At 41.5% G+C, this 18,701-nt stretch overlaps 1 protein-coding gene across 4 annotated transcripts in view; it reads right to left on the minus strand.

Annotated features, from left to right (window-relative positions):
• PIBF1 (progesterone immunomodulatory binding factor 1) overlaps positions 1-18,701 on the minus strand; it is a 245,362-nt gene that overhangs the window by 189,169 nt on the left and 37,492 nt on the right. For all 4 annotated transcript variants that reach the window (XM_030200619.1, XM_030200618.1, XM_030200616.1 and 1 more), the window contains exons 5-7: positions 14,612-14,731; positions 10,344-10,477; positions 2,877-2,985 (exon numbers count right to left, since the gene is read on the minus strand). In XM_030200619.1, coding sequence (XP_030056479.1) covers positions 2,877-2,985; positions 10,344-10,477; positions 14,612-14,731 — 363 coding nt within the window. The remainder of the gene's footprint in view (positions 1-2,876; positions 2,986-10,343; positions 10,478-14,611; positions 14,732-18,701) is intronic.

The raw sequence follows: 18,701 nt of genomic DNA on the forward strand, positions 1-18,701 counted from the left end.
TAACACCAATTTTAATACAGAAGAGATACGAGGAAATAGACTGGTGAGTCTGACATCAGTGCTGGCCAAAATGGTAGAGACTATTATAAAGAACAAAATTACAGAGCATATTCAAAAGCATGGATTAATGAGACAAAGTCAACATGGATTCCGTGAAGGGAAATCTTGCCTCACCAATCTAATACATTTCTATCAAGGGGTGAACAAACGAGGATAAAGGTGAGCCGGTTGATATTGTGTATCTGGATTTTCATAAGACGTTTGACAAAGTACCTCATGAAAGACTCCAGAGGAAATTAGAGACTCATGTTGTGGATTAAAAACTGGTTAAAAGATAGAAAACATGGAGTAGGGTTAAATGGTCAGTATTCTCAATGGAGAAGGGTAGTTAGTGTGGTTCCCAGGGGTCTGTGCTGGGACCGCTGCTTTTTAACATATTTATAAATGACCTAGAGATGGGAGTAACTAGTGAGGTAATTAAATTTGCTAATGACACAAAGTTATTCAAAGTCGTTAAATCGCGGGAGGATTGTAAAAAATTACAAGAGGATCTTACGAGACTGGGCGTCTAAATGATAGATGACGTTTAATGTGCACAAGTGCAAAGTGGTGCATGTGGGAAAGAGGAACCTGAATTATAGATAAGTCATGCAAGGTTCCACGTTAGGAGTCACAGACCAAGAAAGGGATCTAAGTGTCGTCGTTGATGATACATTGAAATCTTCTGCTTAGTGTGCTGCTGCGGTTAAGAAAGCAAATAGAATGTTAGGTATTATTAGGAAAGGAATGGAAAACAAAAATGAGGATGTTATAATGCCTTATTGCACCATGGTACTACCGCACCTCGAATATTGTGTTCAATTCTGGTCGCCGTATCTCAAAAAGATAATAGTGGAATTAGAAAAGGTGCAGAGAAGGGCAACGAAAATGATAAAGGGGATGGGACGACTTCCCTATGAGGAAAGGCTAAAGCGGCTAGGGCTGTTCTACTTGGAGAAAAGGTGGCTGAGGGGAGATATGATAGAGGTCTATAAAATAATGAGTGGAGTGGAAGAGGTAGAAGTGAAGCGTCTCTTTACGCTTTCCAAAAATACTAGGACTAGGGGGCATGCGATGAAGCTACAAAGTAGTAAATTTAAAACGAATTGGAGAATATTTATCTTCACTCAACATGTAATTCAACTCTGGAATTCGTTGCCAGAAAATGTAGTAACGGCGGTTAGCTTAGCAGAGTTTAAAAAAAAAAGGTTTGGGCGGCTTCCTAAAGGAAAAGTCCATAGACCATTATTAAATTGGAGTTGGGGAAAATATTTCTGGGATAAGCAGCATAAAATATTTTGTACTTTTTTGAGGATCTTGCCAGGTATTTGTGACCTGGATTGACCACTGTTGGAAATAGGATGCTGAGTTTGATGGACCTTTGGTCTGTCCCAGTATGGCAATACTTATGTACTTATGGAAGAAAGGTGGAAAAGGGGAGATATGATGGATACATTTAAATAACTACACAGCATAAATGCACAGGAGGCAAGTCTCTTTCAATTGAAAAAAAGTTCTGGAACAAGGGGGCATAGGATGAAGGTGAAAGTGGATAGCCTTGTAATCTGAGGAAATACTTCTTAATGGTAAGAGTGATGAATTCGTGGAACAGCCTCCCAGTGGAAGTGGTGATGATGAAAACAGTATCTGAATTCAAGAGAGCTTGGGACAAGTACATAGGGAGAGTAGATGGCATGGATGGGCAGACTGGAGAGGCCATATGGTCTTTATCTGCCTACTAAAAAAAAAATCTACAGGGTTAGGCAGAAAAAAAAAAAGTAACCCCCTAGAGTTTTTTGTCAGAAACAGAAATGTTCTTGGAAACAGCACAGAGAGACAAATCCTCATGCTTTTCTAATTGTTATGTAAGCTACATTTAACCTAAGTTCTACTCGGGCTAATGCGGAATATAAATGACATAAATAAATAAATCTCCTTCGGGTAGGCCTCTGTGGATGCTCAATCCCAATGGAGTCCATCTCTACTTGATACCAAGGGAGAACAAAGTCTCCTTGATTTCAACACATCTCCAGCATCCATTGCTGCTTTTGAGTCCATTGAATCTATGTTTATGTTGATACACCTGAATGAGACTTACTGAAACCAAAATGCTCTTTCATCTACTCTTCATTGCCATGGAAACTGCAATGTGTATTAAGCTAGCACTTAGAATGTTTTGAGGCTTCATGATTATGGTCAGTGCTTCTCAACTCTCCAGGAGGCACACCTAGCCATTCTGATTTTCAGGATTGCCTCAATGAATATGCACAAGATACATTTGCATACAATGGATCTCCAAAATATGTAGATTTATTTCATATATATTCATTGTGGTGATCCTGAAAATCTGACTGCCTGGTTTGCCTCCAGGAAGGCAAAATTTTCCCATGACTGGCTAGGTTTGCCTCCAGGAAGGAAAACTTTTCCCATGTCAGGTTCCATTGGATGGCATCCCTCACTTGTGAGGATATACTACTTTGCTTGTCCTTTTGGAACAAATACACCACCATGCAGACTACATCTACATAACTGAATTTAAGCAGTCTGTCTTATATAAAAGGTCCAAAATGTTTTGCGTGTGATCTTCACTACTTTAGTTAATGGGAAGCAATCATGCCATGATCAAAGGAAAATTTCAAAGAATCTAAGAAAAAAAGGTAGCTGATCTTTCTGGAAAGGATCAAACAACCTTTTCTCAACATTCGAGACTAAATTCATCCACTGACAGATAGTTTTGTGACACAAGAACAATTTGCATAAAACAGGTGCCCAACTTTCAAAATACTAGATTCATAAAGTCAACTAGGTATATGAAAAGATATTTGGTTTATACTCACCTCTTTCAGCAAGTCATTTCTCTCTTTGGCTTGTGCAGCATGTGAAGCCTCTAATATTTCAAATCTCCTTCTGAGATCTGAAATTTCACAGTCAAGAGCATCTCGTTCCCTAAAACAATTATTACAATTGATAAATGCATTAAGGGCCTAATCAGTTTGCTTTTTTGTTTTTTTTAATTTAAAGAAGGTCTTTATTGAAGCTTCAAATGTAGTAACAGAGATCTCAAGAAATCCCAGACACCAGCTTGCCATGGTGCCTAGAAATCTGTCCATGGTGTCTGGGATATTTTTACAGGTTGAAAAGCATTTTTGGCTCAGCCGCAGCAGGAAATGCTTCTTCTCTGTGCTGCGCAATGCAGGAACTCTCGCATTGGTCTCAAATCTCACAAGGCCAGTGTGAGAGTTCCTTCAGTAGGTGGCTCAGACTCATAAGATCTGCGTGATGTGCAGAAGTTCTTGTTACTGACGGCAGCCACAGACAGCAAGGAAACAGATAGCTCAGAGGGTTATTTGGAAAGTATGAGGAAGCCGACTGCCTGGCTGGGGATAGAGAAGGTGGGGGTTGGAGTGGGTGGTGGTTGATGCCAGGCTAGGTGGGGTACAAGACTGGGGAGGGTGGCTGGCTGAGGTACAAGACTGAGAGGAGGGTGGATGGCTGACAGGCTGGAGTACAAAACTGTGGAGGGGAATGGCTGGCTGGCTGGCTGGGTTACAAGGTTAGGAAGGGGTGAGTGGCTGGCTGGCTGGGGTATAAGACTGCAGAGGGGGTACATAAGTAATGCCACACTGGGAAAAGACAAAAGGTCCATCGAGCTCCACCTTCCTGTCCCCGACAGCGGCCAATCCAGGTCAAGGGCACCTGGCAAGCTACTCAAACGTACAAACATTTTATACATGTTATTCCCGAAACTGTGGATTTTTCCCAAGTCCATTTAGTAGCGATCTATGGACTTGTCCTTTAGGAAACCGTCCAAACCCTTTTAAAACTCTGCCAAGGTAACCGCCTTCACTACGTTCTCCGGCAACGAATTCCAGAGTTTAGTTACGCGTTGGGTGAAGAAAATGTTTCTTCTATTTGTTTTAAATTTACTATACTGTAGTTTCATCGCATGCCCCCTAGTCCTAGTATTTTTGGAAAGTGTGAACAGACGCTTCACATCCACCTGTTCCACTCCACTCATTATTTTATATATCTCTATCATGTCTCCCCTCAGCCGTCTCTTCTCCAAGCTGAAAAGCCCTAGCCTCCTTAGTCTTTCTTCATAGGGAAGTCGTCCCATGAAGTGGGTGGCTGCCTGGCTGAGGTACAAGGCTGCAGAGGGGCAAGCGGGGAGGACAGAGGAAAGCAGTCTGGCTTTCTGATATACAGGCTGGGGGGGGGGTTGCTGATTTCCCTCCTGGGGTACTGAGGGCTACATGAGGTAAGGCATAGGCACTGGAACAGGGAGAGCCACAGATGCAATGGGCACCCCAAAAATTTTCTTCTCTACCTCTTTTGCTGCAAGGTGTTTATTCCCTTACCTTGCTCCCCCAGGGCAATGACTATCAGCTGCATAAGAGACATCAGAAGCCGTAAGGCTTTGAATATGCACATATGCTCAAGGTCCCACATCAGTCGGTAAAACAATAACACTTATGCAGCTGATAAAGACGCTGCCCCAGAAAAATAAGGTATGGAAATAAATGCCTGACAGTGGTGAGGCGTTACAGAAAGAGAGAGATGCTGAAGGGGGGAAGGAAAGCTGGACACCATCAGTGGTGAAGTAAAAAAGAAGCGAAAGAGATGCTGGAGGGGTAGGTTGGGGGGGGGGGGAGAGACGGAGGAGAAAGCTGCTAGAGACCATGGTGGGGGGGGGGGGGGGTTGAGATATCCTGGGCACCATGGGGGGAGCTTGAGAGATGCTGAAGACAATGGCGGGGGGGGGGGGGGGTGTCTGAGATGGAAGACAGAGATGCTGGAGACCATGGGGGAATTGAGGGAGAGAAAGAGATGCTGGATACCATGCGAGGAGGAACTATGGGATGGTAGGGAAGGATTGTTAGCAGAGCTAGAGTGGAGTTTGCCCCCCCCCCCCCCCCAAAAACAAAAAGGCATTCTGCTGCACTTGGGATGAGGAATAGGGCTAAGGGTGGCTGATATAAGGAGGAGGGAGACTCATGAGATGAAATAAGCAACATATGCAATGTACACTAATGCAAAGAATTCCTCCAACTCTGGGAGCTCCACTGGCCAAACATGCAACCCACCCACAAAAAAGGACATACATTAGATATAACAACTCACAAATTCTCTTCAGAACCTACCCTCACAATCACAGACACAAAATGGACACCCACACCATGGTCCGATCACTACAAAGCAAAAACTTCCCTCTCCTGGAAAACAAAAGAGCCACAACAAAAACAAGAAAAAAGAACTTATACTACTAGAGGCAAAATAGACCCTCTAATATTCTGGCAACAAGTTTACACGGCCGAATGGGCAACACCCACAGACTCTCCCCAATTTCTACAAGAATGGGCCAATAGATGCAAAGTAGTACTAGACCAGTGATGGGCAACCTTTTGAGCTTGGTGTGTCAAAATTCGCCAAAAAACCGAGCATAACTCGGGTGGTGTGTCACTTCGAGAAAAAAACCCATAATTTTGCGATATTTATAGTTTAAATAACAAAAATGTATAATTGTAATATATAACTGTATTTAATAAACCAAAAACTAATTATTTAACTTACCTGCTTAGTGACTTCTTTGTTCATCTGTCAGTCAGTTTCTTTTGTTGGTCTTGATATTATTTAACTTGTGTGGGGTTACGTAAACTAAGGTAAGTGAGGGGGAGGGGGAATTCTTTAACTAACCTGCCTATTAGTGACTTTTTTGTTGCTGAATTTCATTGGCTAAATCTTCAATTGAAGGTTGGTATTTTGTACACTTCAAGCCCAAGCAAGTGCTACTAACTTTTTCTGTCAATCTGTTTCTTTTGTTGGTTTTGATATTATTTAACGCTGAGAATAAGGTTTCACAAAAGTATGCAGAGGGAAACATTGTGAGTAAAGCCATTGCTATATTTTTCAGGGTGCTAAAAGTGTCTGGTAATCGGATCCAGGCACTCCAAATTTCCTGGTAACTCAGATATTCTCTTAATAATTGCATCTTCATTCTGCATATTGTGAAATAGAACTGGTGCACATCTTAGGAGAGTTTCTTTAATAAATTCTCCCTCACTGAGTGCTTTTCCATGCTGAGCTATGGAGTGAGCAATGCTCAAACTTGCAGATGTTAAATTTGTAGAACCTTTTACAAATTTAAGGATGGAATTAGATTGGCTCTTATAAAAGTGTAGCTGCCTGGAAATGTATTCCTTCCTTTCATCCTCACTTTTTTTCAAGAGCTGGGAATGATTAGTTTCAAAAAGTCTATTTATATTCCACGTTCTGCTTACTACCGTTTCAGTACATAGAACGCAAAATGATCTGCCATTTTTTTCTATAATGCCATACATCTCGGTCCATGTCTCTTGAAAGGGTCGGCTACTGCTACTACCACTTCCTTTACTTAACCTTGGTTTTTTATTTTTTGGGTTCTCCATCAGGGGGCAGTGACAGAAGATAGAATTATAGATAGCCTGTTAGCCCTGCAGGCAATTAGGGGTTAACTAGCCTAACTGACCACCTTTGTAAATTAAGATGGCTGCCGCTATTTCTAATGGCGGGAAACGGCACCCATAGCACATGCCCTCGCCTCTCCCAGCCTCCCCCTCACCTATCTCAGTAATGATGGTTAATTAGAAATCCACGATACCCCAGAACAGTAGATTGGATGATGGTTGCTGTGGTTATGTGGTTGCTGGTAATGGCGATCACAGGGCCCCCAGAGATGCGTCCCCCACGGCATTCCACTGCTCTCTGCTCCGCCGGCCGGAAGTGAGGTCAAAGATCCCCTAACGGCCGTGCAGGAGCCGGGGCAGAGGGAGCAGCAGGGAGGGAACGAGTAGAGGACTCGGAGGGCGCCAATAGGAGCGCGCACGGCACCCCCCCCCCCAGCGGGTAAACATGCACTGGGGGGGTGGGGGCGCGCATCGGCGATCCGCCCCGGGTGTCAGCAAAGAACGCCGCTGCTTCTCTGTATGCGGCCACAAGCGGCCGCGTGTCATCGAAAATGGCTACGCGTGTCAGTACTGACACACGTGTCATAGGTTCGCCATCAGGGTACTAGACAATATAGCACCACTCCAAACTAGAACCTCAAAGAGAAAAAACTCAATACCTTGGTTTAATGAAGAATTGAAAGAACTCAAAACACAAGTCAGAAGACTAGAAAGAGCATGGAGCAAGAAAAAAGATGCAAAATATAGAACAGGAAAAGTTCTCTACGATGACGAATCACAGAAGGCAAAAGTAGAGACTAATAGACGATTCACCACTGGAGACGTGAGTCCAACAGTCTTTATTATATCAGAGATAACGACCCGACACAGGCCGTGTTTCGACGCTAAAAAGCGTCTGCATCAGGGGTCAATAAATACACCAAGTATTTTGCTCTGATAGTTTGTATCCAGCATATTCTGTTTGGTGCTACGTGATCAGTGAGTTGACAACACATATACAAGTAGGACTCTTCGTTTTGCATTCATTACTTGGTGTATTTATTGACCCCTGATGCAGACGCTTTTTAGCGTCGAAACACGGCCTGTGTCGGGTCGTTATCTCTGATATAATAAAGACTGTTGGACTCACGTCTCCAGTGGTGAATCGTCTATTAGTCTCTACTTTTGCCTTCTGCAAGAAAAAAGATGAACATACTCTCAAAGACTGGAAACAGCTACAAAGAAAATACAAATACAGCATCAGACAAACCAAAAGAACATACTACAAAACCATAACAGGACCAAATTACAAGGATAAACACAAACTCTTCTCACTCGCAAATAAACTCCTAAACACTACACCGGTTACCTCCAATAACACAGACACCCCATCCGCTACCGACCTAGCGAAATAATTCATCGAAAAAATTACAAAGCTCCGACGCATGATACCCACTAAAACCATCGACTACACAACCATCCTTGAATGCCTAGATCCAAAACCTGGGGAATACCCAGCTGATCGACTATGGATCAACTTCAACAAGATCTCAGTAGATGAACTGTCACAATGGCTTAGAAAATACGCCAAGTCTCAATGCAGATTGGACATTTGCCCCACTAGCCTAATAAGAGCCGCCCCTAAACAATTGAAAAAGACCTCAAGAACCAGGTAAACCACAGACTCCAAAACGGGCTTTTCCCCACGGATAAAGGAAACATCCTACTCACCCCGCTGCCAAAAGATGCCAAGAAAAATACAATGGACCTAACCAATTATCGCCCAGTCGCATCCATTCCGCTCATAACCAAACTGATGGAGGGCATAGTGACGAAACAACTTACTGAATACCTAACTAAACACTCAATTCTACATGAGTCCCAATCAGGATTCCGATCAAATCATACCACTGAAACTGTATTAGTGTCTGCAATGAATTCATTCAAAAAAACAATTGCAAACGGTAAGAACATACTCCTATTACAATTTGACATGTCTAGCGCCTTCGACATGGTTGATCATGGAATATTACTTCATATACTAGAATACTTCGAAGTCGGAGGTCCAGTTCTCAAATGGTTCAAGGGATTTCTTACCACCAGATCTTACAAAGTAACAACGAACGATGAAAGATCACCTCCGTGGATACCAGAATGCAGAGTGCCACAAGGATCCCCCCTCTCACCAAATCTCTTCAACCTAATGATGATACCATTAGCCAAACTTTTAGCTAATCAAAACCTTAACCCATACATATATGCAGACGACGTCACGATCTACATCCCGTTCAAACATGACCTTAACGAAATCACCAACGAGATCAACCAAAGCCTCCAAATCATGCACTCATTCCAGCTAAAACTCAATGCAGAAAAAACTCAATGCCTAGTACTCACCTCCCTGTACAACACAAACAACTACTCCACCATAACCACACCATACTGCACTCTTCCCATTTCAGAAACTCTGAAGTTACTATCGACCGAAACCTCACACTTGATACCCACGTGAAGAACACGACAAAAAAGATGTTCTACGCGATGTGGAAACTCAAAAGAGTGAAACCTTTCTTCCCGAGAAACATCTTACGCACCCTGGTACAGTCAATGGTAGTAAGTCACCTGGACTACTGTAACACTCTGTACGCTGGCTGCAGAGAGCAGACTATTAAAAAACTCCAAACAGCTCAGAATACCGCAGCCACTCGTATTTGGAAAAACTAAATACAAAAGTGTGAAACCCTTAAGAGAGAAACTACACTGGCTCCATCTCAAGGAACGCATTGAGTTTAAGATCTGTACGACCGTACACAAAATCATACACGCAGATGCCCCACTCTACATGTTAAACCTAGTGGACCTGCCACCCAGAAATGCCAAAAGATCAGCCCGCAAATTCCTCAACCTGAACTTCCCCAGCTGTAATGGACTTAAATATAAGCAGGCATACGCCACTACCTTCTCGATAAGAAGTACACAGCTATGGAACGCACTACCCACAGCCTTGAAAACCATGGACAAACTAACCAACTTCTGCAAATCTTTGAAGACACATCTCTTCAACACAGCCTACAAAAAGAACCCTTAACAACTCAATTCTCTACCCATCCCACTCAAGTATTAAAATACACCTCTTAAACCATCCTAACACTTACTTCTCTACTCCTTCATATATCTTCTGATTATTACTGATTGTATCTAAGATTCTGTCATGACTATGTCATAACAACACTCTGTAAGCCACATTGAGCCTGCAAATAGGTGGGATAATGTGGGGTACAAATGCAATACATAATAATAATAATAATAATAATAATAATAATAAATGAGCTATAAAAGAGACTGGGTGACCACAGGACATGGAGAGTGATGACAGGATCGGGAGAGAGAGAGAGTAAGTGTGGGTGACGATTTGGGTTGTGGAGTGAAGAGAGTGGGCTGAGAGATGACTGGGTGTATTACTGCCAGTAGCATTCAATGATGCATTAAGGGCCTGATTTACTAAGCTTACTTCTTCCCTTGACAAAGAAGACAAAAAACAGCCTTAGTAAATCAGGCCCTGAAGGAGCTCACATAGACCTGCAGGCAGGGTGAGAAGCAGCACTATTTTCATTGAAGCGGTGAGGAGCCGGGAGAAGGACCCATAGAGAAGGCGGCCGCTGGAGTGCCGTGCTAGCAGAGGTAAGAACAGGTGCTAGCTAATGGGGGAGGTATGACAGCTTTAATTTGTTAAAAATTTTAATGTGAATTATTCAACACGTTAATCGTGCTATTAATGCATTAAATAGACAGCGCTAATTTGTACATAAATATTTCTAGCATGGCATGCCCACCCATCAGTCTAGGTGAGAAGCAGGGATGTCTTAGGAAGCATATACTTACATTTTCACTTTATCATAGTTTTCCTGTTTGTAGTCACCTCGCTGAATCAATTGTTTTGTATCTGCTAGTTCCAGTGTCAAACGCTGACACCTAACCTCAAGATCTGAACGACTTCTTCTTTCATCTTCATAACTCTAGACAGAAATATATAAAAACAAATGCCATACAAGATCATACAATGTCTACCAAACCCAGCATCAGATCTCCAACAGTGGTGTTACGAAATGACTAGTCACCCACCTGGGGCTAACCCTGCGGGCCACCTGGAGTGTCTGTCCCCAGGAAAGCTGCTCAGGTCTGCCTACACCTGCCGCTTGTGCTGTACAATAGTACCTTCCTTCCAGCAACTGGGTCACAACCGCCTCTGGGTGAGTCTCTCGCTTTCAAATTATCCCTAGTGATTTCTGGGTTACTGGAGGCCACATTCTCAGAGGGTCCCACAATTCCCAGAAAGCACCCACAGACCCAAACCACCAGTATTCTTAGTCAGTCCAAACAAGCAGAGCAAATAAACAATTATGTTTATTTTCATAAAGTATTGAACAGTGAACTATAAAACAGATGGGGAAAACAGCACACAATAAAAGGTAGCTGAAATTGGATTAATTATAAACTAAACATTTTATGACTACCTAAATAGTGACTAGAAAGTACAGGAAATATAGCAGCTCACCAGTTACAGACTATAACTGATCACTGGGTCTCAGCAGAGTGGTCTTTCCCCCTCTACTTCCAAACTGAGACTGACTAATTACCTCACAGTTAGGCGGGAAAAAGAAAAAAACAAACTGTCACTTCTGGTACAGCTTTAAAGAAAACAATCGTCATCTGCTGGCCACTTAGGAGAAATACATATCATCAGTAACATAATTAGAAGAAATATATTATTTCCCCTTTTTATACCTTTTTATATTTTTTTTCTTGCACCAATATATTTATATATATTATCTCTACCTGACACGTCCATAACTTTGCAGTGTCCTCATTAGTGCTGCAGCGATAACCTTATGTATATCCAGCATCCATTTTTATGTTTTCACTATTAGGGGCTCATTTTCAAAGCACTTAGCCTTACAAAGTTCCATAGATTACAATGTAACTTTGTAAGTCTAAGTGCTTTGAAAATACGCAATATCTCCACAATCGGACAAGGTTTCAATGAGGGAAAGTACTTAGATTTCACCGCTCCTTTTGGACCTGTAGTACTTGCGAATGAGCATCTCTCTTTCCTTTTCCGTATTTTTTTTTTTTTTTATTATACAGCTCCGTATAGAAGCTCTCACTCAAATATGTCACAGTGTTTGTTTTAAATATTTCTCCGTGTTTACTATCAATGCGATCATTTTGTCCACTCACCTTCCCAGTGAAGAGTATTTAGATTTATAATGGAGGCTGCTCCGGAGTGTCGTTAGGAATATTCATGATATGTCATGAATATGCATGCTGTCCTCCTTGGCAGGTTTTTATTTGCTTTTTATTATTTCACCTCTCCATACACAACTTATGCCATCATTCACGTACTTTTTGAGCACAATCTTTTTTCTTGAAAAGTTTACTGTTTTGTGTTTGTACATTCATGCACATGCGCAATAGCACTCTTGTGGATTTTTGGCGCGTTTTATGGGCATTTAAACAACAGACGCGTTGTGTGAATTTTCTTGATGCATCACTGAGACTGTATTTTCCGTCTACAGAAGTCGCTTTATCCAGATAGTGGTGTCTTCTCATTTATAAACACAGAATCGCAGTGCTGTTTAGCACATGTAGATTGCTCAGTTATGTTTAACTGTGTACTCGCAGCCTTGCTAGAAGAGCCCTGGCTTTTTTACACCGTTAGCGTTGGAATAGTTTTTATACACTGCTGTTTTACCTTACCAAACTTTTCCCTCTACCTTCAAAATTATTCTGTTTTTACAGAACTATAACGCTGTTCACTTTAGATTAGTACTTACAGATCTTTCGGCAATATTTGAACCTACACGCCCAGCTTGTTGAAATAGTCAAGATACATTCACATCGCATGGGTTTGCATAGTTTTTTTATATATATTTTTACCTCACCCACGTTTGATTATTATTCTGTCCCACAGCCTTTTAACGTATTTTCTCTTCCAGAGGGCTGTAGTCCCACTGTACCATATATTGGTTGGTATATATATGATTAGTTGGTACTCAACATCACACCACATCATAAGGTTAGTGTTGCTTTGAGATACTGTCTGCGTGTTTTTATGTTTTTCATCAACAATCTCAAAAGTCTTGTTCCTGGTTCTATCAATACAAACATTCCCATACTACCGGTACACTTTTCTATATGGGTTGCGTTTTAATATATATATATATGACCTTTATCAGCAATTTTAATATTTGGTTTCCTTTGTTTTTTGATTATATATATATATATATATATATATATATATATATATATATATACACACACACACACACACACACACACACACACACACATATACACACAGTTAAAATGTACAGCATGATTGTCTTTATTTTAGCATCTTATATATATGTAAAAATATATCCTTTTTAAAATATATGTACAGTAAATATTCAAACACCTTTACACCCCACACACATTTTAATTTGTATAATTTTATGTCTGTTCTTACCTGTATGCTTTGTCATTATTTTGGTATTTCATATATGTGTATACAATACACATATTCTTTTTGGAAACAATGTATGTTTACATTTTATTGGTTTTTATAGTATTCATACTAGTAATGCTCTGTTTAAGAAGTTTGTACTTCATTTTATTTCAATACAAGCATGTATATGCATCTTTCTGTTGGTTTATTTATGTCATATATACATCTTGGCATGTTTTTATACAGTATTTTATACAGTAACCTTGTTCGTTTTTTAATTTTGTTCATTTTGAATTATTTCCATGTTGTTCTCATTTTGGATTATTGTCATGTTGTTCTTATATGTGCTTATTATCTTTTTCTTATTTATATTTAATTTTATAGACTCCTGAGGAAGGCGCCTCAGCGTTGAAACACGGCTGTGTTGAGTCATTTTTTTATGTTAACAAAAAACTGCTTTTTTCATTTATACGTCTCTCTCACTGATTGGAAAGAGCCTACTTTCCCTACTCCCTCTCTGCTTTGCAGAGGACTTCTCATGCTCTGCCCCTATCTCAGCATCCCTCAGTGTAGTGCAGAACTTAGGAGTTAACTCCCCATGAAATAGGATGGGTATGTGTGTCTCATTTATCCTGACGTCTACAAAGAATTCCCATTATGGATAACCAACTTCACTTTCTCCATCAACAAGCAAGATGAAATCAGCCAAGCAAGTGTGAGAATATGCATCCTTGAGATCCAGGTAGCATATAATCTAGAATTTTTCTAGAAACAGACATTTCTTCAGGTTGCTCAGTACCAAGATCAGCCTCATATCTTTCAAACTCATTAGAATTAAGAAATAACTTGAATAAAGCTCTTATTGTTTTCCAGCTCTGTAACCTGTTCCACAGGGTTTTTTTTTCTACAGGAGAAGTTTTATCTCTTGCTGAAATAGGCCCAAAACCTAAGTAAAGATAGGATGATCTAATAGGATCTGAGAGAAATGTAGGCAATATCCCTGATTTTTTAAACACCCATTTGTCCTTTGTTATCAAAGGCCTATATTTGATGAAATACGCTATCCTTCTTGCCACTGGAAGAGATGACTGAACATTCCCTGAAAGACTGGTTATGCCATCGTTTACAATGCTTTACTCTAACAAATGAGCTAGTTTTAGGTTGCTCAATTGGTATCAGTCTTGGGCTAACTCTTGCTCCTGGGCAAAGGCTTAGAGGTTGTTCTTCTTATTATAGTTGTCTCAGTATTAGTGATAGCTCCTCCTTTGAATAAAAAAAGTAAAATAAAACAAAACTTCTCGTTTTACTGAAAAGGCTGCTTTATTCACTAAATGGACTGCTCCCCCACAGAAAATGAGAGTCATCAAGTCAATATTGCAGATTTTTTGGAGCAGAGGCCTGTGAGGAAATGAACATGTTATATCTAGTTAAAGGCATAGTTATTTTCCCTGGCATTTATTGGGATTGTTCTTTTGTTTCCTTCTAGCTGAAACCATTTCTATACTACATTCAAAGTTATATTAAAATGTATATGCTGTTTTGGCTTAACTTATTTTGAGTTGTTTATGTATTACTTATATTGTGAATCCCTTTGAAGTGATCGATGTGAATACTTCATAGTGAAGACATAAATAAAAAATGAATGTATACAGTTAATACAGACCCCCATCAGAGTCTTTAACTGCTGTTGGTAGCTGTGTAACTCTTCCGCTAAGTTGTTCCTTTTCATTTGAAGATCAATTATTTCTTTTCGCAGTGGCTGTATAACTTCATAGAATCTGATCTAAGAACAAAAATACAATGTAATCAACTAAAATAAGCAAATAAATTATTACGAAATATAACAAAGATATATAAGACAGTGGGTTACAACATCCAGCTCTAATTTTCCACTTTACAATCCTTTAAAAATGTTTGGCAAAAGAGATAAGGAGTCCTTTTACTAGCAGCAGTAAAAAAGTGGCCTTAGTGCTCCTTAAACGGGTTTTTCCCCACATGCTATAGCCATTTTTACTGCAGCCAGAGTGTGGCCAATTTTCTATTTTTTCTATTAATGGCCATGTACTAATGTTGCCATTAGCGTGTGGCCATTAAAAAGAATTGCCACAGGAGAACTTAATGACACCTATTTTGTAGCACTTAATGACACCTATTTTGTAGTCAGTAAGGGCTCATGCGGTAATCCTGCGCTAACCAGTTAGCGTGCGGTAATGCAGACATGCTAACCAATTAGCGACAGAATCTCTGCCCCCAGACATGCCCCCTCCAACAAACATTTAGCATGTGGTTAGTGCTTGCAGTTTTTGAACTTTCTACAGGATGCTTGAGCATGTCCCATGGAAAGCTATTTAAAGCTGTGGTAAGAATGATCTAGCGCTTACCGCAGCTTAGTAAAATGGCCTCTACATTTGCTAAATACTTTTTAAGATGGATCTTTTTAAGACACAGAAAAAAAAGGTATTATCCTCAACCAATTAAGTTTTGCAGAGTTTCACCACTAGCTTACCTCTTGGGGTATTTCTATAGGCAGAAAAGGGCACATAAATGACAGTATTCTAGTCATTTGCACACATGACCTCTTACGGAAGACCAACTAGTGGAAAAGTATATGTCAAGCCTTGAAGGCACATATTTTGCTGGTGGGCGTGAGCATGGGTGGAATGCATAACTTACACAAGTCCATGAATAAATCTAGGTGTGGCAGTATTCTATAAGAAGTCATTTACGTGCGGACTAGAATATCACTGTTTATGCACCTCCTTCCCACCTAAAAGTTGGCAGTTCCCAAGAAGATAAATTTTAAGGGGATGCTTAGCTAAAATACATTTTAAGGTGCCTATGCTAAGTCTATTTTATAAAGACAAGCAGGTGCCTTCTTGTCTTTATAAAATATTAGCCTAAGTGGCATAACGCATTCCCTAGGCTGGTAGAAATGTCTAAACCAATATTTTTCAAGTATGCTCATAAATTAGTTATTTATCATCTACATGCATACTTCTATATTTTACAAAAATTCCACCCCTGTTCATGCTATCATCTTATGGTACATACGTTCAGGCAGTTGATTTTATAAGTCATTCATAAGCATATGTGGCAACATACACATTAAGTGACTAAAATAACACATAAAGGAAAAATTAATTCATAGTAAACATAGTAGATGACGGCAGAAAAAGACCTGCACGGTCCATCCAGTCTGCCCAAGAAGATAAATTCATATGTGCTACTTTTTTATTTGTACTGTCCTCTTCAGTGCACAGACCGTATAAGTCTGGCCAGCCCTATCCCCGCCTCCCAACCACCAGCTCTGGCAGAGACCATGTAAGTCTGCCCAGCACTATCCCCGCCTCCCAACTACCAGTCCTGCCTCCCACCACCAGCTCTGGCACAGACCCTATAAGTCTGCCCAGCACTATCCCCGCCACCCAACCACCAGCCCCGCCACAGACCCTTGGTCTTTTCCCAGTATGGCATTACTTATGTACTTATGTACACTATCCCTGCCTTCCACCACCGGCTCTGGCACAGACCGTATAAGTCTGCCCAGCACTATCCCCGCCGCCCAACAACCAGCCCCGGCACAGACCGTATAAGTCTGCCCAGCACTAGTCCCGCCTCCCAACCACCAGCCCCGGCACAGACCGTATAAGTTTGCCCAGCACTAGCCCCGCCTCTCAACCACCAGCTTTGCCACCCATTCTAGGCTAAGCTCCTGAGGATCCATTCCTTCTGCACAGAATTCCTTTATGTTTATCCCACGCATGTTTGAATTCCGTTACCGTTTTCATCTCCACCACCTCCCGCGGGAGGGCATTCCAAGTATCCACCACCCTCTCCGTGAAAAAAATACTTCCTGACATTCTTCTTCAGTCTGCCCCCCTTCAATCTCATTTCATGCCCTCTCGTTCTACCGCCTTCCCATCTCTGGAAAAGGTTTGTTTGCGGATTAATACCTTTCAAATATTTGAACATCTGTATCATATCACCCCTGTTTCTCCTTTCCTCCAGGGTATACATGTTCAGGTCCGCAAGTCTCTCCTCATACGTCTTGTAGCGCAAATCCCATACCATCCTCGTAGCTTTTCTTTGCACCGCTTCAATTCTTTTTACATCCTTAGCAAGATATGGCCTCCAAAACTGAACACAATACTCCAGGTGGGGCCTCACCAATGACTTGTACAGGGGCATCAACACCTCTTTTCTTCTGCTGGTCACACCTCTCTCGATACAGCCTAGTAACCTTCTAGCTACGGCCACCGCCTTGTCACACTGTTTCATCGCCTTCAGATTCTAAGATACTATCAACCCCAAGATCCCTCTCCCCATCCGTATCTAGCAGACTCTCACCGCCTAACACATACGCCTCTCTTGGATTTCTACTCCCTAAGTGCATCACTTTGCATTTTTTCGCATTGAATTTTAATTGCCAAACCTTAGACCATTCTTCTAGCTTCCTCAGATCCTTTTTCATGTTTTCCACTCCCTCCGGGGTGTCCACTGTGTTACAAATCTTAGTATTATCCGCAAAAAGACAAACTTTACCTTCTAACCCTTCGGCAATGTCACTCACAAATATATTGAACAGAATCGGCCCCAGCACCGATCCCTGAGGCACTCCACTACTCACCTTTTCCTCCTCCGAGCGAACTCCTTTCAGCACAACCCTCTGGCGCCTGTCCGTCAACCAGTTCCTAATCCAATTCACCACTTTGGGTCCTACCTTCAGCCCATCCAGTTTATTTAAGAGCCTCCAGTGGGGAACCGTGTCAAAAGCCTTGCTGAAATCTAAGTAGATTGCGTCTATAGTATGTCCACGGTTCCATTCTCCGGTCACCCAATCAAAGAAGTCAATGAGATTCGTTTGGCACGATTTCCCTTTGGTAAAACCATGCTGTCTCGGATCTTGCAACTCTTGCAATTCTTACCTGATAATCTTCTTTCCATTAGTCCCAACAGATCAATCCAGAGACTTGTGGGTTGTGTCCCTCTACCAGCATGTGGAGATAGAGAGAACCTCCGTGGTTTGCTATATGTGGACCTGTGCAGCCAAGTAAACCTCAGTATGAACGATACCAAAGCAGTGGAATGGAAACAATAGAAAACTCTCCTGACATTGTCAGACCAAATGCCCAACATACTTCCACCACTTCCAAATGTATTTGTTTTTATTATTTAATCAAACGAAGGAACATTCAGAACAACAAAACCCGAAAAAAACTGACCAACCAAAACAAAACCGCAGACAGTAAATCCAGGGGGGGCCTCTAGATTATCTGTTGGGACTAATGGAAAGAAAATTATCAGGTAAGAATTAATTTTTCCTTCCATAGCGTCCCACAGATCAATCCAGAGACTTGTGGGATGTACCCAAGCAGTCCTCAAGTAGGGCGGGACACCCCCAACTCCGCAGAAAACACCGCTTCCTGACGAGCTGCCACATCCACCCGATAACGACGAGTGAACGAATGGACCGAAGCCCATATAGCGGCTCTGCAGATATCTTCCAGAGAAACCAAACGGGACTCTGCATAGGAGGAAGCCTGAGCTCGCATACACGGATTTGCGCAGGGGCTTGCTTGCCCAATGCCACGTAGGCAAAATGATGGCCTCCAGCACCCAACGGGCTATGTTGGCCTTGGAAGCCATATGACCCTTCTTACTGCCTCCAAATAGGACAAAGAGATGGTCAGAAAGACAAAATTTGTCACCTTCAAATACCTGAGAAGAGCCTGTCTCACGTTGAGGCAGCGAAG

This window comes from Microcaecilia unicolor, chromosome 4 (genome assembly GCF_901765095.1).
Source record: "Microcaecilia unicolor chromosome 4, aMicUni1.1, whole genome shotgun sequence".
In the NCBI taxonomy this organism is placed as follows: Eukaryota; Metazoa; Chordata; class Amphibia; order Gymnophiona; family Siphonopidae; genus Microcaecilia; species Microcaecilia unicolor.